This window comes from Chelon labrosus, assembly GCF_963514085.1.
Source record: "Chelon labrosus genome assembly, chromosome: 11".
NCBI lineage: Eukaryota > Metazoa > Chordata > Actinopteri > Mugiliformes > Mugilidae > Chelon > Chelon labrosus.
The window spans coordinates 21,593,520-21,615,973 of record NC_140344.1 but is presented as its reverse complement, the minus strand read 5'-3'; the positions used below and the strand labels follow the sequence as shown (position 1 = coordinate 21,615,973).

The 22,454-nt window shown below is 42.3% G+C and overlaps 1 protein-coding gene across 2 annotated transcripts; it reads right to left on the bottom strand.

The window, feature by feature from the left end:
* Nucleotides 1-8,455: 8,455 nt before the first annotated feature.
* On the bottom strand, nt 8,456-22,238 carry amn1 (antagonist of mitotic exit network 1 homolog). Of its 2 annotated transcripts, none has more exons than XM_084555011.1 (4): nt 21,798-22,238; nt 9,618-14,126; nt 8,999-9,061; nt 8,456-8,908 (listed from the first exon to the last, which is right to left on the bottom strand). In XM_084555011.1, the coding sequence occupies exons 1-4, from the start codon at nt 21,901-21,903 to the stop codon at nt 8,787-8,789; spliced, it is 4,800 nt and encodes a 1,599-aa protein (XP_084411137.1). In that variant the 5' UTR covers nt 21,904-22,238; the 3' UTR covers nt 8,456-8,786. The 2 variants fall into 2 exon arrangements, with proteins under 2 accessions (XP_084411137.1, XP_084411138.1); XM_084555012.1 differs by lacking the exon at nt 21,798-22,238 and adding an exon at nt 16,165-16,623.
* Between the last annotated feature and the right edge of the window lie 216 nt (nt 22,239-22,454).

Sequence of the window (22,454 nt, the reverse complement as noted above, 5' to 3'; positions counted from 1 at the left end):
AATTATGGTAATTTCCGGTTAACCCTCTAAGACCCGCCCCTCGAGGTCATTAGGTAGGAAGACATCACATTGCTTGTACATGACCAGTAAATAATACATGTGTCGCACCCTTATGACTTATAAGTGAGACCCTGCTTCTCAAAGTGTCAACAAGCTTGTCCTAGTCAGGTTTATCACCTTTCGGGGTCCCTCTGTTTACTGTTTTTGTGAGTATTTTCATTTCTCTATTGTTGCTGTGCTCTGAGTATTTGCAGCTCACATGCCGTCAACCTCAAAGTTTTCTTGACTTGCTCGTGCTATCTGCCATGCACTGAGCTCTCTCTCTCTCAAGCAATTACTGCACTGATGTTTAGCTACCAGGAGAACAGCCCCAGCACGTCTGGCATGATCTGACAATATTCATATCTTCCACCTTTCTTTGTAACCGGCCTGGTGGAGTGTCACAGGTGTTGATCCTTAATAGGTGCATTCACGCAGCCAAGGAGGAAAGTGATGTCAAGTGTACTGCTACTGTCATGTAACAGGTCACAGGAGGATCCACCTGCCTTTACTGTCACCCTGCTGGAATGTTATGACTGGGATGATTGAGTGTCTTGATTGTCAGTGTTAAATTTTCCTTTGTCATTTCGCTGCTCAATGCCTCTCGGCCTCTTTTCAGTTATGGCCTCCTATTCATTTATTCACATGATTCACAAGTTTTAAAAAATGGCACTTCAACTGAGTTTATGTTGAAAAAAAAAATCACAGTACTACATGTAACCTTCTGTTTTGTTTCTGTTTTATAGGGAATTATTGACACCAAAAATATTTCTAAGGTAGATCGACTTTGTCTTAACAAGTCAGGACTAAAGCTGTTCAGCATGACCACAGTATTATTTTACTTCCCGCTCAGTGCGTTTTCCCTGGAAAAGAAAAACAAGATGGTTTTAATCAACATGACAAGACACAACAAGCTAGAATTATTTATTATCATTTCTTATCGATATAGCAATACATCAATCAGGCATAACATTATGACCACTGACAGGGTGTAGCTGGCACCACTTCAGGTGTCTTCCATTAAAAAATTGTCATGCAGCTGTTTTTGTTGTTGTTGTTTTAATGTATAGCTTAATTTGAATCAAGTGACCTCACAGCGAGAAGGTCCTGGGTTCGAATCCATGGGCCGACTGGGCCTCCTCCCACTGTCCAAAGACATGTTTATTAGGTTCATTGGTGATTCTAAATTGACCATAGGTGTGAGTGTGAGTGTGAGTGTGAATGGTTGTCTGTCTCTCTGTGTTAGCCCTGCAATAGACTGGTGTACCCCGCCTCTCTCCCGATGACAGCTGCGATAGGTTCCGGCAGACGCTACGACCCTTCACAGGAACAAGCGGTTACAGAAGATGAATCAATCAATCAATCAATCAAATGACTGTCTTGCTTAAACTGCCCTGGCTGCCATCATCTTGGTAAAAGAAGTCTCTTTTTTCTGTTTCTGTTTTTCTTTTTTCTGGATGAAAGGGTCCTTTGTTTTCCCTATGTGCATGTGTGTGCTGGGCGGCAAGGGGTGCATCATGGTACCCAAATGTGGATTAAGTCAGTCAACGGGCCGTTGAAGGCTGTTGGAATCTGCACTTAAACACCATCAGTTTTCTTGGCTTCTTGAACGATGCTCACAGGCGTCTCACTAATGACAGTGGGGGTGTAACCTCCCTTGCTCATTTTATTTTCAAATCTGACTTTTAAAAACATCTTGCGTGCTCTGCTCAATCAATGATGGGCTGAAACCATACCGTAGTGAAACATCGGTCTTTGAAGTGAACGACGGGTGCTGATTCCCGTCATCTGGAGCCGACTGAGAGCCGATTCGTTAGTTTTTTTTGTTTTTTTTCGGTTAAAGCTGAACGTAATTGGTCACGATGTAAGGTGGCATCTGTGTGTCCACACTGAGCAGGGGGAGGGGTTACACACACAGCACACAGAGCACAGTACCACAGGTAGTACTCTGACTCTCAAGTAGTGCGCTGTGTTCGTGACAATGCAGCTAACAAAACTAAAACAATTAAAACCCTGAAATGGACCCTCCACCCATGTCTTGCACACACAATTAACCTCTTTGTAAGAGATCTCTGAAGGTTGTGAAGTCTACTGTGGACAAAGTAAAGGCGATCATGGAGTTCTTCCACGGGAGCACAAATGTCGGATAAATCTTCAAGATTACCAACACTTCAGAGATGAGACGAGACAGACTCCAGATGTGGTTGCCTTAAGGATCTTTTACTCGCAGCAAGGAGAGGACACAATGACATTAGCCTCGCCAATAACACAGTGTGCTCTATAAAATCCATGCACAGATGTTGGATGGGGTAGTCTGATTTTGGGAAGCGGCCTGACGGTGGTCTAACGTTCCCCTGGGGATTGTGTTTTGCACAAACAAGACAATCTCTACAAATTTATTTAATCTGTAAACCAATAGGTCGTATATTTCTGATGTACTAGTGCACACATCCCTCCTGTTGTGACATGTGTACTTCGATGGCTCACTATTGCTGCCCATTTATAGAGCGATTTTGATAAGATTGGCTTTTGCTGTGGTCATACATAGATATTGTCTTTTTGTGTTGCTCCTTTCAAACTCCATAGAGATTTCTCTGCTTGTGGTGCACGCACCTGCATTTCTTTTGAAGCTACATCTGGCTTCCTGTTTCCTTCTGCTACCTTGTCTGTCTTTGTTGTCTGGGCTTCACATTTGCATACCGCTACCTGTTGGGCTACCTGCATCAAAAAAGTGAGGTCAAAAGTGCAGTATGTTTTACATGGGCTCCTGTAGCGTTCACCATCCCTCTCTTCCTCCACTGTGCAGCAAAAACATGTAGGGTGGAAAATGCACATTGGCTGTCTGTATATATTGTGACCTTTTTACCTCTCGCTAACTCTCCGGCTCTGGTATGTGCAAGTTTCTGTTATTGTCACCACAGCGTATCCAGTAGCATTTGTACAGTCTGGGTTCTTCAAACTAGAGTCATCTACATAGAAAACAATGTCTGGGTGTTGCAGTGGAACATCTGTAAGGTCAGGTCGCGGAAATACTGAGATTGACTGTTCACAGTCGTGTGGTGTTCCGTCTGAACGTATAGGTAATATAGGTCGCTTGGTTAAGATCTGTACATCTCTGAATTGTCAAGTGTGGCTGAGATAGCAAGATAGCTATGCACGATGAATGTCTGGATGGTGATAAGAACGCTAATTTGCTCTGCAACAATAGAGCTGACACTGCATGTGGTACCATTAATGTGGTAGGGTGAAATAGCACAGATTGCTGCACTGCCATAGATGCAGCTACTACAGCTCACATGCAGTAAGGTAAAGCCTAACCCTAATTTGGTTGAGTAATAAGCTATCGGTCTTAGCTTTGTTCCATATTTTTGCTCTTTCTCCCCTCATCTAGAAGGGGCGGCACGCACTGAGATGAATTATATCCCAAATATTTAACCATTGGTGACCACAGCTGTAGCTTAGCCTTACTCACTTTGTGCCCTTGCATTGACATGTATTGCAGAAGTGCCAGTGTATCTGTTTTGCAATCTTTTACATTCTTGGAGGCTATCAGTATGTCATCCACATATAGTAAAATCTGACTCAGTATAAACTTGTGCCAATCTAATAAAGGTGCACTGCTTTCCTTTGTATGTGAAGGGAAACCAGAATTGTGAGTCCTTGAACTGGTATAGAGAAGACTCTTTGATCTGTTACGGTTTATCCAAGGGAGGTAGGACCCAAGTGCAGGACAAAAGAGTGAGGAGGCAGAAGTGGGCAAAAACTGAGGTGCTTAATCAAACAAAAGGGCAACAAAAAGTGCTGCTGAAACCGCAGGAACTCCAAAGGCAAACAAAAAAACTAAACTCTCAAAAAGACAGAAACGTAACACGAGACTGGAGACGAAACTCTGGAGACACACAGAGGAGTAGTAAAAAAAAAAAAAACAGTAGAATGACGTGACAAGGAACAAAGGGGAAGGCCGGGCTATATATGCACACACGAGGAAGAGGGGGTGACGAGACACAGGTGACACAAATCAAGAGAAGACAAGGAGGAAACCAATTACCTAATCAACACTGGGAAACACAGGGAGTAATACAACAGGAAATCAAAAACTTAACAAAATAAAACAGGAAACAGGAAAACAAGAAACATGAACGAAACTCAAAACACCAACGCAGATGAAACAAAACCAGAACCATCACATGATCTTTCCCTTCAGGTCCCTCTGAATCACTTTCACTTGGCATTCAATATGTCTTTAAGGTGACTTTAGGTTACCCATGGCTTGTTGTTAGAGTAACAGTAGACAGTCTTTGTCGGGACAATAGAATCTACACATCAGTTTATATAAAAAGTTATACACTCAGTAAGCCCATCAATGTCCTCTCCATGTGGGTAACTGAGTGCACTCCAGTCCAGCAGTGAGTGATAGGTCTCCTATGACCTCTTCTGACCTTTCACCTAAATGACCTTATCCATTTTCGGGTTACCATACTAAGGGGCCATCCACACGGAGACGCTTTTTGGTTTAAACGCAGATGTTTTGCATCAATTTGGCCGATCGTCCAAACAAATCCTGTAAACGCATTGCCTTAAAACGCACTTTTCTGAAACCTCGTACCAATCGTTTTGGTACGTGTGGACTTGGACTTGTTTCCTTGACCTCGAGGTCATTAGAGCTCACATAGTTAAGTCATAATGTTCTGCAGTATTATTGTGTTCTTCCAAGGCCTGTGCCTGGGAAACAGACAGATAGCTGAAAGGAGTCAACAATGTGACCTTGAGGAAATAAGAAGTATAAAACAAATCTTCACTGTGCATTCTTTGCTCATTTTGTCCCTCTCAACGCTTGGTGTTTTGTCTGTGCTGTGAGTCCTTCACACGCAGAAAGACCTGATTTCACTGCACAGAATTTCCTCCATAAACAAAACAAACACACACAAGGGAACGGGAGGCAAGGTGTATAAGATGAGGTTTTGACTCTTTTTGCTCCATAATGCAGTAAGTCTATTCAAAAACATCAATAATTCTCAAATCAAATGACTTTTTAAAACATGTAAATGTCAGAGTGCAAATGGATATGTAAACACTACATACATAACAATATTAAAAATTAAACTAAACCTGCTCTCATGCAGCAGTGGATCTGTGTGCTTCCTGCTGATGCTATATCATTATGTGCCTGTAAATGAAAGCTTTGTATCCCACCTTACACCTTTATTTTATTATTATGAAGTGAGACCGTATTGTATAGTGCTGTATCTCTACAACTTGTTTGCACTTGTATTTGTTATAATTGTATTTTATATCGTTTCACCAGTTTGGGAACCACTGCCTTACACTATCAATATGCTGCTCTTCTTTGTAGTTATACTTTGAAATATCTACAAACCTAATGTGATTCAATGCATGTATACATCTGTTACATCTCCTTTCTAAACTTTAATTTTTCTACTATCAATGCTTGTCTGTCCCATCAGCAGATGCTGAATTAAACACACAGAAAGACCAGAGTGTTCTGACATCTTATTTCACAACAGGAAATGCCACTAGAGTGCCCAGTAATAGAAGGTCATCATATCTGAGGGGGGTTGTGCTTTGTATTCATGTTCTCACATGAACTGTAAATAAACTGAAGAAGATACTGGAAGTCCCAGAGGGTACTGAGAGTCAAGGTTATTTTTTTTTTTTTCAACAGGAGCGCTACTGTCAACTGAGAACAGTTGCATACGGAGAAGCGGGACAGGAGGAAGCCTCCCTGAAAGTAGAAGAGTTTAAAAGCTGTATGTTCTGTATCATGGATAGAGAGAACTAACTCACCCTGTTGCTTGTGTGCATGGTGATGGTTCTTCTCCCCTGGCCGGTGAATAAAACTTGCAAAGGCATTTTTCTTCCTCTTTTCTTGACAAACAAACCCAGTGATAAGGAGATTTTTCCTCGACAGTAGTTAAGATGGAAAGTGTCATAGTCAGCTCAGTTTATAGTCTACACAGGATATATTAATATGAATTCAGAAACCTACCCTAGGGATACTCTTTACAAACTATCCCTATAGTCGCCTCTGCCCTTTATCAGTTGCAGGTAATGCTCATGTAATCATAAAGGTGTCATGAAAATCTTTCATAATATAGGCATTCCAACAGAAATCACTCTGTAAAATCGCGTTGACACCACATACGAGTTTCTGCAGAGCTCACTCTACATGTCTTTAACTGCACTGGAGAGGATACGCTATAGTAACATAAAGGGTTCTGTTTCTGGGCGCTTTTAGTGTCTATATTCATGTGAGTTTCTGCACAGCCATGCTTTTTTGTCGTACATCATACACGAATATTTTTCAGTGCTGTTTTGTTGAATGATGAAACCAGAGTCCTTGTTGTAACCGTGTGTTCTTTGTCCCTGTCGTCGGTGTCACTACCTTTGATGTAAAGCCATATAGACTAAGACCTGTTTGTCTGCATGTTTCATGACAGACATAAAACATGTGAAGGAGGAGTCGCCTTTTCATTGCTCACTGCATGCGTGTGAAAGACAGTAGAGTACTGTCATTGAAAAGCTGAAATGGTTTCTTGGATCAGATTTTGTAGTTATTTGTCACCGCTAATGAGTGTGCGGTTGATAATAAGAACTGAACAATTATGGGCTATGGTGTAATTACTAGAAGCTTTACAGAACCCAGAGCAAGAACTATTTTTAAAGTGGCACGGCAAGCTCCCTTTCAACACAAAGAAACCTTGTCCAAGTCTCTCCTATGAGGGTCAGCGTGTTGTCAAATGTTTCTATATCTTTTTAATACCACTTCCATGATAGAATCACAGAAACAAATTAAAACATTTCAGCATATCTAGGCCGAGGTTTAAGCTCTACGGGAGCATCCCTCGAGGCAAAAGCAGCTTTATCCCTCCTCCTGTGGATCCAGTCTTCGTGAGGGAAGAACAGTGAGGGCTGAAGAAATGCCTCTAGCAGAATTTATCAGATTTCTCTTAAAACTTCTTTCATCTCTTCTTTGCACGTTACAGAATAATTACAGCAGCAGTACAGCAGTGCGGTTATTCCAAACTGCATATGCATTCTAAGAAATTCATGATTTAGCTCCATGTCTTATCCGATGAACACCATTAACAAACCATTAACATAAGTTGGTTTTTCAACTTTTTGGTTAGCTACTTTAAACCTGATACAATATGTAAATATGTTTTGCACCTTAACATTTTCACTTTTATATAATTTCTCTTATTGTACTTTATTCTAATTTTTGTATTTTGCACTGTTGGTCCCTGCTTCTGTAACACCTTAATTCCCCACAGGGATAAATACAGTCCTACCTTATCTTATCTTGTGCTTTGTATGCCCCAAGATACTATCCATCAGTTGTAAAGATAATGTGTGATGCCTTGATGATAATAGTTATTGTGACTTAGATAAGACTGAGCCTAAAGAAGTAGAAGAAGAAGAAGAAGTGTGCTCAGGTTTGGCCATTTAAACTGCCTGAGCAGTTCTACAAATTACTCAATTTGTTTGTGCAAAGTTCGAACAATGAGAGTTTATTCAGTATAACGGACAATAAACTCTTGAGTTTTATCCCGGGGTTTCAATCAAGGTAACTGCTTCGAGCATCCTCTATTATCCCGCTTTTGCTCTACCTTCTTTCTCACTCTGATCCTTCCGTCTTTCTAATGGTGCAATCTTAGGTACTTTCCCCACTGGTGTTTTGAAATAATAATGTAAATCATGTGCCGTTTAAAACCGGTCTGAACACTTTAAAGGTTTCTGGCACCTGGAAAATTCTTTACATCCTTCTCATTAACTTTTACTCTAAACATTGTTATTTTACCACAGTTTTTACTATTTGGGTATGATTTGTCAGTGTGTTCTGATTCCTTTCATTTCATTTTACTCTAGGACAACTATCCTTAAGAGGGGGGCTCTCACGGGGACGAGTCACTCGTTTCAGAGTATGTGTGGCATGCTGAGACACACTCAGCTCCATGTAACAGGTCGATAAATCTGCTTCACTTTACTGAACCTCATCCAGAGCATCTTTTTGATGAAGCCCTTCCTCGTTGTGTGAGCTCCCATGCTGTTTGGGGACAGTGCATACAGTCAGTAGTGGTTCAGGCAGGACTTGGTCATTTGCATTACAAAACAGATCTAAGGCCATGTCTGGTACTTTGACACCCAAACATGAAAGTATTTGGGTGTCAGCTTCGTATGGCGGTCAGCAGCAACTGGAGCCAGATTGGCATTTGCCTAAAAAGGGGAGGAGGGAGGGAGGAAGGAAGGAAGGAAGGAAGAAAGGTCACGGACTGCTGCCTTGGTACATGTGTAGAGCAAGGCATGCTTTGCAGTTTGTTGCTGGTGCCTGGCGTTAACATGGCTGGATTTGAGTCTTGCATGTTCCTGTTCTCTGGTATCAGTAATGTACAACAGCTCAACAAAATAGACAAGAATTTATTTACAGATCAGTAAAACAAACAGTTTGCAAAGAGGTATGTTCAAAAAGGAACAGTCACTTTGTCATTTTGCATAGAAAAGGTTTTTGTACCTGACGAGGATGACAGGAGAACCTTCACAGGCATGTAAACAATTACAGTGTGTATAAAACTGACACATGCATAATTTACTCCTTGTAAAACATATACAGTACAAAAATATAAAAAAAAGGAATAATTTAAGTAGCACTCTTGGAAGTAAATGTGTTGAATAAAAAAAACTTTCCTGAGAAAAGGCAACACGTGACTTAGGCGCAGTCTGGTCTCACATCATTGGTCCATGGATGTCTGAGTCTTCTCTATGTATTTCTTCTGAAACCTGTGGAAGAGGCTGGGGGTCTCCGGAGGCGAACACAGCGGGGTACACTTCTTCTCATTCGGATACCATGAACCTGTGGTGCAACGCATTCATAATAATAAGAGAAATGTTTTTTTACGCTTACTAGCTAAGAAAAAAAGTGTGCTTAAAGAAGACTTGTTACCTTTTGCTTTCTTGGCAGCATTGTCGGGGCTCTGTTTTCTTTCTTCCTCTACATCTGGCTTGTCTGAAAAGAGGTCAGGCGTTTAGTGGAGAAGAGACTTTGACATTATAACATATAAATCATTTGACTCCCATTTTACACATGGAGCCTGCATCATTTGTGGGTTTAATTTTATAAACGGAGCGGCCGGTTTTGTCGTTCAAACCACTTGTACAATGTGGGGACTAAATATTTTATTTCAGATAATGAAAATATTGATTTCAGCTCAAGTTAAGCAGTGTTTACTGCAGCTCTGAAGTGAGCTTCATTAAGTTTGACATTATAACCCAGATGAATCAGGATTTACCCAGAAGCTGCTTGTTACTATATTGTATTTATTGCCATCTTTTAAATCACTTGTTTATAACCTAAGGTAGATTTAGCTTAGCCAGAGCTCTATAAATCAATTACTGAATATTCTTCTGGATATTTCTGAATGTCACCTACAATGTTCATTAAACACATGCTGCAGAAAATGTAGTGTCCAGTGTTTTGTGGGCTCAACAAACATCTTCTCTTACAAGTCAACCAGTTTTATGAGAGTTTATTAGGACAAACATTGCAGCAACTCTTAATTCACCTGAAAAGGGTTCGGTGGTTTCCTTTCTCCCGCTGGATCCATCCTTGAAGGTGAAGGTATTGGGTAACACGCTGAACCTCAACACATTGGTGCGTTCACCTTTAGCGTTACTTCTATCGTGCTCAGCAGGCTGTTTAAGTGTGACAGTGTATTCCTTTGTCTTCTCTCCAAGTTTCGGTTCATGAGAGAGGGACCTCTTCTTCTTGTATAAATCCCGTGAGTGCTTGACATTTCCAAGAGAGGCCCTCCTTCTAGGCAACACAGGCAGCTTCCCTTTCTTGAAGCTCGGCCCAGATGAAGAGGCAGAAGGACATTGTTGTGTTTTCAGTTTGTTTCTGTGGCTGATATTGGTCAGTTGAAAACTCCTCTTCCAGTTTTCATAAATTAGTCGCTTGGCTGAGCATTCCTCCCTGGAGACAGCTTCACTGGACTCTTTCCCCAAGGTCACAGAGAGAACCTCTGGAGGCCTAGTTCCCTCATTTGACAGACTCTCTGAAGATGACACATGGCTCTTTCTGGTACCCTTTAAAACACACTTCTCTTTTTGCGCTGAGCCAAACAGTACCAACTCTACAGTTCTAACATTTGAGAGTGAAGGACAAGCCTGAGTGACATCAGCAGAAACCTTCCCATGTTTTGAAAGAACCTCAAGGTGACGCTGGGAATCCCGATCAACTTTGCGTTTGCACTTCTTTGATTTCTTTCGCAATGGAAAAAAATTCTCTTGACTGCTTAGTGTTTTCCGTTTTCTTTCATGTTCGACACAGTGGCTGAAAGATGTCTTGAGGTCAGACTTCTCACTCATTTGAGCTTGTCTTTTGCTTTCCATTGGCGACGCCGCCAGATGTACAGGTTCACTGCCGCCTGACATTTGTATGGAGACGTCACTGCTGTGGCCGTAGAACTCTTCAGGTTGTTTTTCGCTACTGACTGAAGAGCTCAATTGCTCAGTTTCATCAGATTTGTTGTCTTCTTGTACACACTCATCCCCAGGTTCTGACATGTTAATGCATACATCTGGCACCGCCTTGGGAATTTCAGTTTCAGTGTTGGACAGATCTTCATCGTCACTTTCACATAAGAGTAAGATGTTTGACTGGGTGTTATTACTTATGAGGGGAATGTTCTTTGGTTCTTGGTCAGATGATGAGTGAGGTATGTTGTCATCGTCAGTTAAGTCAATGATTTCAATGAGTTCATTGAGAAACTCTGAGCGACTTGAAGTCGTCATTTGTTTAACATTCTCCTCGGCTTTCGTTGGATTATCTGCTTCCATGGTAGGGTGAACTTTGCTAATCCCACACAGGTCATCGTTCTTTTCCTGATCGAGGGCTCTGCCAGTTATTTCTTTAGGACTTTGTTCTTCCTTGCATTTGCATTTATCCAAATGAGGCATGTCTGACCCTAAAATTAATTCCATCCACTTTGTAACACAGCAAATATGTTCAACTCGGGCAATATTGCCATTGTCTGGCTTTGACTTGCTCAATGTAGCATCTGTATCACCCTCCACAGATCTACTCATGACATCCTCTGCTTGACTAACGGTGTCCACACTACTTTGTATTTGCCCAAAGATACGTTTGGCTTCTTCAGGAGGCAAAACTTCAATTTTAAATGAGTAAAACTCGTCAATGGAATCAGCACTTTCTGTCTCATAGGGGGATGCAGTTTGAGTTGAGGGTGCTTTAACAGTGGAGTCTTGTGTTTCTTTATCCAGGTAAGCAGGCTCAAACTCCATCTCACCATGGGAAGCAGTTTGAGTTGAGGGTGCTTTAACAGTGGAAGCTTGTGTTTCTTTATCCAGGTAAACGGGCTCAAACTCCATCTCACCATGGGAAGCAGTTTGAGCTGGGGGTGCTTCGATAGTCAAGGCTTTTGTTTCTTTACCCGGGTAAGCAGGTTCAAGCTTTGCCTCATTCGGAGATGCAATTTGAGTTAAGGGGGCTTTGACAGTGCAGACTTGTGGTTCTTTAGCTGGGTAAGCAGGTTTGAGCTCTGTCTCATTAGGGGAGGACGTCTCAGTTGAGGAGGCTTCAGCTGTGTAGGCTTGTTTTTCTTTACCCGAGTTAACAGGCTCAAGCTCTGTTCCTGGCACAACTTTTTTGGGCACATCACTTAAAATTGGTGCAGGAATATGGTTGGCTGTCTTCATCTGATCTACCTGGCAGTCAGATTCATTGTATATGTCATTCAGCTGCTCATTGACATTCAACCATGATGATTTATAAGGCACTTCTGAATAGACTTCACCATCTTTGAGGACATGGCAGTTTTTGAGTTGCTCCATACAGCCTTCCTTTACTTGCCACAGTATAGCGGAGTCTGATGCCCCATGTGTCTTGTAGATTTGTTTAACCTTCCTGATCACATCCAAGTGGCAGCCCAACTTGATCGTAGCAAGCATTTCTTTGTAACTGCTATTCCAAAACAGGTGTAGAAGTTTCATTGTGAGAAAAGTTTCTGTGGAAGGTTTTAGGTTCATCTGAGTCTTTTCGCCTTCCTGTATTAAATTAGCTAGGTCGACAGCAGTCCATGCAGTTGTTGGGACTGAAGAAAGCTCAAATACCTGAGCAGTTGGAGGTGCTTCCATCTTATTTTGGTCTTTGGGACTGTTTGGACCTACTTGTGCTTCAGAAACTACAGATTTTTGAGTAGTTTTTGCAATGCCAATATCCACAACAGATTTCTGTGCCGAGTTTTGGGAAACTGTCTCTGAAGTCACCAAAGCAGGGTTTGCCACAGATGGTAAAATACATACTTTCTCAGGGTAACTTGAAGATTCACCTGTTGCGGTATTAGATGATGTGTGCGCACTGGCATAGCTTTCCAAAGTCAGTGGCTGCACAACAGCAACAGCCCTCGTCCCTGTGTGACCAGGGGACAAGAGAATGGAGCCGTCATTTTGTTTGACTGATGACTGCATTTCCTGCATTTCACAACTCTTTGCCTCGGACAATTGGGTCTTGTTTATCTGTGGAGAAGTGGCCTCAGCTAAAACAGGAGGAGTATCAAATAACAAACTAGCAAGAATCCCATTTAAAATAGTCTCATTGATCGGAAGATGTGCATTGTCTGACATACTTCTACCATTTCCATCTCCTGTTAGATTGCTACAGAAGACATTTGGTGCAGAGTTTTGATGGGATGGCACATTTACTGGGTGCGCTGCTCTTGACATAGCATTCTCTGGGCTCTCAGTCAAAGACTGTCCAGAATGGAGAGGTCTGCCCTGGATGCAATCCGGATTATACTTTTCAGGGAGAGCTGAAGTCACAGGTTGAGTATTTTGATTAGACGCCGTCATTCTGGTGTTGCCCACACACTGGTGCCCTCCGTAAGTCGAACCAATGTATGATGAAGGTGGACCATCAGGCCGAGCAGTGTACTGACCTAAGTATACTGGACTCATGTTGCCCCTGAGCATTTGCTGTTGTACGGTATCTGAATATGGTGGAGGATCTTTTGTTTTTGTCAAGAAACAGCTCGCTTTACTCTGGTTATATGAATTTAAGTTAGGAGAGTTGTTAGCATCCACACCACTACTTAATGATGAGCTGAGTTGAGCTGGGTATTGTTGAGTTTTCTGACTGATGTTGGTGTTACACAAAACTTGTGCATTTGGGGATAAGTTTGTTGCAGTTGTAGTGTTTCTGAAGGACAGGGAGGTTGCCATATTAGAAGTTGTTGGTGGAGTGGAAGGAAATAATCCATGCTGGGTGCCGTTTTGTCTGCAGAGCTGGTTATAAACAGTCTGTAAGTTTGGAGTGGCAGACATTAATAGGCTGGTGCAAACATTCTGAGATGTTTTTGATCGTCTCTCATGAGCCACAGGTGCTGGTTTCCAGTAAGGTGACATGTCTTGCTGGGAGTATACAGTGTTTGCAGTCATCCTTGTAGGCTGACTCTGCGTTGCAGAATTCTGATGAAAGTCTTGCTGGGAGTACACAGTATTTGCAGTCATCCTCGTAGGCTGACTCTGCGTTGCAGAATTCTGATGAAAGTCTTGCTGGGAGTATACAGTGCTTGCCGTCATCCTTGTAGGCTGACTCTGGGTTGCAGAATTCTGATGAAAGTCTTGCTGCCTGGCAACCTGATATCCATAAGAGGTACGAAAACCAGGGTTTCCACTTTGCACATTACTTGATGAGGACTGCAAGTTGCCATTACATATTTTAAGAAAATATCCGTTAGCATTCCCTCCACCTGTCTGATTAGGGCCTGCAGAGGTCTGCCCATTTAATGTCTGCCTTGCAGGGTGTGCTCCATTGTGCAAGCTGAAATGAGCACTCTGTGGTTGCTGGACTCTTGCATTTGCTGGCCTGTAATGAATTACGTTATTTGCAGTCACCGCTTGCCGAGTTCCCTTTACATCATGGATAAAATGAGGAGCAGCTTGTGAACGTTGGGAATTTGAACCAAACTGTTGTTGTTGCCCGTTCTTCAGTGCACAATATTGCATTTTTGGTCCTTTCTTGAGCCTTGAAGTAGGTTGTGGAGGTAACGTTCCTGAAAAAGGGATTAAAAAATATTAGCAAGTGTAAAACATCTTACATTACACTTAACAGTGTAACAATCAATATGTTTTTTTTTGCAAACACACACAAGACTTTCCACAAGTTTTTCTTTCCGTTTCTTTTTCCAACATCCATTGATATGTATAAGGAGATTTTGACATGTTTATTAGACTCATTAGAAACGGCTGTATTGACCTCTTCTGATACTGGGGATGGCTGACATGGGCTTCCGGTTGAGTGAACGCAGGTGCAAATAGCTGCCGCTTGTCTCCAGAGGCCTCTCTTTTTAACCCTCTTTTTTAACCGTTTTCACTGAATTCGTTCCCAACTTAATAGATATTCACCAATGTGGTCTAGGTGGAATCTGTCCTTGTTACCAAGTGTAAATCAGTTCTTCAGTGCATGTACCTGCCACTTTCTGGCCTCACATTTGACTGCTACCAGGAAGCCTCTGTTGGATTATCCTTGGCAGCTATGTGCATCAATAAACTGCTGGTGCAGTCTGTGTTTGCACGTATTGTCTCGTCTTTCATACTTCATCCATCGACAGCAATAATCCAATACTCCGGGGCTGAGCTCCTACAACTACATATCCACCTATCTGAGTCTCCATCGGCACTACAACTCCACCTGGACATCGCTTGCCACTCCAGTTGGAAATAGATTCACTGTGGGTCCCCTCGGAGCTTCCACTTTGACTACTCCAAACCAATAAAATCTTGTCTGCAACTCGTCTCTCCTCAAGAAAGGCTGGTCCGGAAGTTGACCACAGCATATTGGCCAGCCTAACCAGGTCAGCTAATGAGAATGTAAAAAACCCCAACATCAACTTCGGTCTACTCAACGTCCGCTCAGTTCCGAACAAGGGTCATCTTATCCAGGATCTTATAAATGACCATAAGCTTAGCTTTTTGTGTTTGACGCAGAACAACACTGCCATTCTTGTCCATGCCCTCATCACATCATGTATCAACTACTGCAACTTGGTTTCGGTTTACCATCCAAGTGTCTCCACAAACTTCAACTGGTCCAAAACACTGCAGCTCGTACCATCACCCGAACTCCCTCCACGGACCACATCACCCCAGTTCTTCAGCAGCTCCACTGGCTTCCAATAAAATCCCGCACTGAATACAAGATCCCACTACTTACCTTCAAGGCCCTTCACAACCAAGTTCCATCATATCTATCTGACCTTGTGCAATTATAAACACCCTCGCACACTCTCAGATCCTCCTCAGTCACCCAACTTATTGCACCACCTGCCCATCCGTCTACCATGGGTTCTAGAGGTTTCAGTCGCTTAGATCCACATCTTTGGAACATTCACCCACCTGACATTCAAAACACAGACTAACACATTTCAAACGCAGACTCAAAACACATCTTCTCGCAGGCACCCTGAATGAGACTCAAGTTTGTATCTTTTCAAGAATAAACTCCATCTCTAAGATATTCCAGACACCAGTGTACTCTAAATACACAGATTACGTGTTGAAGGAAAGAGATATAGGCAACAACTGGCCAGGCCCGGTGCCTCGACTTTCTTCTGCAGTGTTTGAAAGGCGCCTACAAATAAAATGTGTTATTATTATCACTATTAGTCAATTGCCTGCATAGAAGAGATCCCAATACATTGCTTCCAAATTCACGCTTTTCACTACTGTGAAACAATACAGTTTTGTGTAATTTAATTACATAAGATACCGCCCTGCTTAGAAGACCTTTCCCAGTTGACCCCTTTATCTAAAACAGGGAAATTCATAATCTGAAGCAAATTGTGACTATTAAACGCATGGAATGAGATGTTCAAATTAACGCAATACATTTTTGAGGATATATTCCACCAATATTCATTAGTCAGCAAATTATGTCTACCGCCTATTAATGTTTCGCCCCACATAAATTACTGCCAATACAATCTCTAGAAACAGACGACTGGATATAAGTGCAGATTGCAGTGCAGAGTTCCTGCTAGTGGATCAGTTTGAAATATTGCAGGGAGTGATGGAACAAGAACCAGTACTCACAGTCAGCTGTTAGATAAAGCTGCAGGCAACCGGCTGCACATTTCCAACTTCTCAACAAAGTATGCAGCCCTTTTCACAGTGCCCCATTGTTCACAGAAAAGTTTGTTTTCCGCACCCCGGAACTCAAAGAAAATATAATTTGGTACAGATAGTGCCAAATTCAACAGGATTGAAAGATTTCAATCGATGCCATTTTAACGGAATCCTTGACCAGCTGTTTGGTAGACTAAGAACATGTAATACTAGAAGTACGGCTTGACAAACAGGATGCCATCTCCACGTCATGTGGGACAGGATGTTTAGTAAACCTGAAACGTATTGACTCCAGGAGCTCACTTATGTGATTCATTGCTTACTTTCACTTTGAGTAATGTTTATAACAATTTAAAGATCAAATGTGGAAGATTCTGCTGTAACAGCAAACACTAATAGGGTAATCTACACTACTGCTAGTACATTATTTTTTTTTATTATCAGTGCCTTACATAGATATAATAACTGTAATGACTGTCTCGGCGCGTGCCATTGGTATGAGTCACAGCCCACAGCTGCTGCAGAAATGAGGCCCTCCTCCTCCTCCTCCTCCTCCTCCTCCTCCTCCTCCTCCTCTGCTGCGGCTGAACCACATCAGTCAAAGGTCTGAGCAACAAACACAAAATGATCGTACTATGGGCAAGTTCGTACCACATGTATCATGTGGCTTTCTGAATCAGTTATCCTGTCAACCTCTATTATAATCTGTGCTCATAAAAGAATTCTTCAACTCCAGCCATCTGTGGCTTTGTCTCCTCAACATAAGTTTCATATTCTTCCTGTTGTGAATAATCTCCAGAGAATAAGGGCCAGTGAAGATTTATGCTTGTTCTGGAAACTCTAAGCTTCTCCTTTAGAAAGGACACAGGAACAGTCAGGCTCAGACGTGAAGAATAGAGTTTACGGAGTATAGCACACAAACCTGAGTTGCCTTTGGAGAACAACTGATTTTAGCTTGAAAATCCATCTCCTTATATGCACCAGAAGGTCTGTCCCCTGGGCTAAGCTTTACATGATCTCAGCCGCCTCCGTTTAGCTTGCAACCGATCTATTGTCAAAATCTACTGCATTCCTGATAGTATTGCTTACTCCCAGACTCTAGACATCATTATTTTTTGTCTTTTTTGTTTTTTTACGAAATAGCAAGTGGGTTTTCAAACTGCTACAAGCCTGTCTGTGTTCAATACAAGTTGTCTTGAGTAAAGCTGGGGACTCACTACACAATTTTACAGATCTTAAAAAGACTAGGAGTACACACTAAGGCCCCGTCCACACGTACCAAAACGATCTTTTCCCTCTCCGTTTTCCCTGGCATCGTTTCAAGAATATTTGCGTACACACGGATCCGTCTCAACACGACCCAAAACACTACTTCATATTCCAGGCCTATAGGTGGCGCCGTTTCAGTTTCAGAAATTCACCAAAAACGGAGAGGAAGAGGCGGAACGTGCGCTTAAAGCTTGAGCGCTGTTTACAAATCGGCAGGAGAGGGAGGTGGAAGGCTGCTCGAGTGGTGTGGCGATGACATCATCGAAACGCACAAATGCATTTTCGCCGTCCACGCGAAAGCTCAAGAGCTGCGTTTGCGAATTTTTTCACCCTGGGACCAGGTTTGTGCGTTTTAAGGCAATGCGTTTACAGGATTCGTGTGCACGATCGGCCAAAACGATGCAAAACATCTGCGTTTAAACCAAAAAGCGTCTCTGTGTGGACGGCGCCTAACAGACTGGCTTCAGCAGATTTTTGTATGACAACTGAAAGACTGGGGATCACACACTTAACAACTGCGCCTAGTGATTGATCACAGACTGTATGATTTGTCAAACTACCTAAAGTCAACTGAACGCATCAAACTCTCGTGCCAACTCTCACGAGGGCAACAGTTGTGGGATGATATATAAGCATATGTGCTCCTGCCACAACTCAATAAATGTCTCCTCCATTTCTATCCAGCTTCGTCGTCAGTCTCAAACTTAGAAAAGTCATAATGCCATTTAGGTTCACTTATACTTCAAGGCCACTTCTGTGGAAGAAAAAATTGAGGCACAGGGTACGGCCAGATAGTGGCCAGTACCTCTTTAATTCAACATTTAATCTAGGTTCTTGGAATCTACTGCCATCTGGAGTGTCTTCAAATTCAAAAGAATCCCTGGAGAAAGTTTGATGCAGACAGAGTTAGTCTCAACAAACTCGAGTCTGATTCTGGGAGCGACGCAAGTTCAGACTGATTTCATGGATAAGGTTTTACGGTGTTTGGTGCCTCATTAGCATATGGGGCTGGACACAGCCAAAAAATACGGTACTTTCCTCTCTGGAAATATCTGTGTCTTCCTGTACCAGGTTTGCCCTTCCTCCTGACAATGTCTGTGTTTACATGTGGACTTTGAACCCAAAAGTAGAGTACATTTTCATCCACTTTCATCACAGTCACAGCTATGTCCACTCCTAATTTCTTGTACATCTTTTAAAAGAATAACCATTCCATTTATGGTCTGGTTGGCTCTGTGTGGTCCTCTTACTTCTTATATGTCAACTAGAAGTCAGGTGGCTGTGCCCATTTTCCTTACAGTGTGAGAATATGTTTAAACCTTACTGATACAGTATTCAGTATCATAAGCAAAATGTTACTTCAATCAAAGCTTTCAGATCATGATTTTGCTCAACAAGAAAACTTGTAGAAGGAAAAAAGTTGAGGCATCAGGTCAGGCCATATACCTTGCCTATACCTCCTTCCTTCAACACTGAATATAGTTCCTTAGAGTTTACCGGTGTCTGGAATATCCTCCAAGTTAGAAAGAATCGCTGGAGAAGTCAGGAGTTGATGCAAGCAGAGTTTATTCCTTAAAAAGGTACAAACTCTGTTGTCAGGATGCCATGCGAGTACAGACTGATAGAGGTGTGCGATACCGCTAGATTCACGTGATGGTACAACAAACACACGAGAGGGGGAGGAGGAGCAAAATGAGCCTGCTCTGCTCTGTGACAGCAGCGGCATTCAGACAAACAGAGTCAGGTTGCCTCTTAGTGAAGCAAGAGAAACTGAAACTTGAGTATTGATCTCATTACATTGGTATCAATCAATCTCGATACCAACGTTGGTAGCAATATTATCGATATTTGGATTGATCCGACCACCACTACAGACTGAATCTATTGTCTCAAGTATCTGTTTATGTAGTTCGGGGCTGGACGCGGCCCTTTCCCAAAAATATTCAGGTGCTTTTACCCTGAAACTAATGGTGTCTCCTTGTACAGTATAATAATAGAACCTAGACTTAAATGTGGCAATTAGATATTATCAGATGTCAGTTAAAGGTCAAGCAGCTGTGTCCGTTTCCCTATTATGTGATTATATGTTCAATCCTTACTGTCGCAGAGCCTAAAACTAGAAACACAAGGTTATTTTCACATCTGGTTTCTCTCAACGATGTGAAATCTCATATAAAATATTAGCTATCACACGAGCGGATGAAGAAGGGGAGAAATTGCAGAAAATAGACCGACGCTGATTTTGATAATGCCTTTTGAAATTGAGCAGGCGGCGGGGAAACGTTAACAGATTTACACATGCTCTGTTGACTACGTATGTCTAGCATGTTAGCACATAAATGGTCCAGCTGCTGACAGAATTAGATTGGAGAAACAACAATAATGGCTTTCATAGTGAAGAGAAAAGCACTCAAGATGCTCCCTTCAGGTTGTACGTCACAAGAAGCTCAGTCAAAAGAGCAGTTCTTCACCTTTGGCATACAATGTGAAGAAACCATCACATGTAATACAATTTCTTTATTTTGATTTTTTGGTAACCACATGCCAAACCACAGACATATGGGGGCCTAAACAAAGGGCTACCACTGAACCCACTTATTTCCCCGAGGGGATCTCTAGTGGGAACCATGCTCTTCCCTCCCCCCAATGGGTCACACACTCTGGATATCTGGCAGAGAGAGGAAGAAGAGGAAGGAAGAAAAGAAAAAGAAAAGAAAACAAGGGTACTTTTGCAGCTCACAAATAAGTACAAAATTATTAATTTTCCTGAATAAATAAATGGATGAATACACAAGGTGTTCATATACATGTACACTACACGATGTGGTAGTAAAATTTGTATTTTATGACGTTTTTATGCTTCCATGTCATCTCGCTCAGTGTTTTTAAACCACCGTGTTGTGGCACACTAGTGTGCCGTGAGAGATCGTCAGGTGTGCCGTGCGAAATTATCCAATTTCACCTAATTGATATAAAAAAACATTTTTTGAAAACAAATTATTATCTGCAAATGTCTGTGTGTATATATATATATATATATATATATATATATATATATATATATAAATAAGACTTTTTTCTTTGTGTTTATTTGATTCATATTCAAGACACTTTGACAAGAAGGACTTTATATTGTTAATATAGGCTACAGAGTTTAATTTTTAACATTTTTGGTTGGTGGTGTGCCTTGTGATTTCATTCATCTTCTATACCCGTTTAGTCCTGTTAAGGGTCACGGGGGTCTGCTGGAGCCTATCCCAGCTGTCATTGGGCGAGAGGCAGGGGTACACCCTGGACAGGTCGCCAGTCCATCGCAGGGCCACACACAGAGACAGACAACCATTCACACTCACATTCACACCTACGGCCAATTTAGAATCACCAATTAACCTAATGAGCATGTCTTTGGATGGTGGGAGGAAGCCGGAGAACCTGGAAGAGAACCCACGCAGACACAGGGAGAACATGCAAACCCCACACAGAAAGGACAGCCGGCCCATGGATTCGAGCCTGTGACCTTCTTGCTGTGAGGCATCAGTGCTAACCACCTCGCCTCTGTGCCGCCCCCTTGTGATTTCTTCAATGAAAAAAAAAAAGTACCTTGGCTCAAAAAAGGTTGAAAAACACTGATCTAGCTGACCGAGTTTTGTCCGGCGTTGCAAAGCAACACTGTTTTCATTTGTCAAAAATAGATTATTCGACCGCTGATGTCGTCAAATTTTCGTCAAATCTCATCCATTCTTTAGCTGCTCCCTGGAGACAACTGAAGAAACTGCTAAGAGCATCCTATTTATTTTTTCTCCTCCGTTAAAGAATGAGAGGATCAATGCTGTCCACCTCACACTTCAGCGGTTTTAAAAGGAGTGGCTGATCGGGATATAATGCCAAAACAATACAAACACGTGTCACAAAAGTACTGCAAACCCCAGCTGCCAAAATTGGAAAATTTGCAATGACTTCAAACAAACAATGAAGCTATGATTTTGTGCAGGACTGCCATAATGCACAGCGTGCCTAATGAACTGCCCAGGATGTGCACGGATTCTTCTATTCACTTTTCATTTGTGCGTCGTATCTCACTTTGAATATTTTAATTTTCAACTACGCCACGCGTTTCGGCGTGAAATATTTTACTCTGTCACACTTGACAACACATTAAAGATGAAGATTTCACTGAAGGGATGACGTTATTTGGCTTACAGGGCACAACGCGGTGTGTGGGTTTTCAAATAAAGGCAGCCCACACACTTAACGCCGCGTGTTGGCTGCACGCATTGCCCAAAATACAAACAACTGTTATGAACACGATTATCACCTGCGAGTAAACTTACTTTTTCCCCTTTTGACCGATCGACACCTTTGCTCCAGCGGTACTATACGGCCCGACTCTTGGAAATCAAAGCTCCTTTTTCTGCAGTCGCGTCCATTCCCATCCATGCGCCTGAAATTGATCCTTGTTGCAGAAAGTCCTTTTTTTCTCTGGTCTTAAGAACGTACGGATTGGTACGGTCCTCCACCCGAGCCACGCCCCCCTACTCCCCTCCCTGACGCCACCCACAGGAAGTCCTGCACCACCTACCCGTGCTATTCTTAGGGTCTTTAATTTCCCCGTGTCTTTTCCTCCAGCTGCTTCAAGGTCCTCTCCAGTTTCTCCTCGCCTGTTCTCTTCCCCTCACTTCCTGTCCATGCTGCCTCTCTTCCTTTTACCTCTCCATGCTGTGACTCTGCCTCTCCCTCTCCCTGGTTCTGACAGTTAACTTGGCCATTCCCTCTTTCAGTTCACTTAACATGTTCTTTATTTCTTTCACCTCCTCCTGTCTCTTTTCCTCTTTTAAAGACTGCCCCTTTAGTTCACATGTAAGCATACCTTTGGTTATAGTTACTTGTGGCATCTGCACAAAACGGATTATTTGGGCTATATTGGTTGTTAGGGTTTTCCTGTCCTGCTCCTTCCATCATAGTTCTGGCTTCTGCATATAAATTTTCAG

Excerpts from the sequence above, each read along its gene's own strand:
- amn1 (XM_084555011.1), bottom strand. The coding sequence starts at position 21,903 with ATGGATGGGAATGGACGCGACTGCAGAAAAAGGAGCTTTGATTTCCAA. Across the intron at positions 14,127-21,797 it reads ATCGGTCAAAAGGGGAAAAA|GAACGTTACCTCCACAACCT; the intron begins GTAAGTTTACTC and ends TCCCTTTTTCAG. Across the intron at positions 8,909-8,998 it reads TGCTGCCAAGAAAGCAAAAG|GTTCATGGTATCCGAATGAG; the intron begins GTAACAAGTCTT and ends GTTGCACCACAG.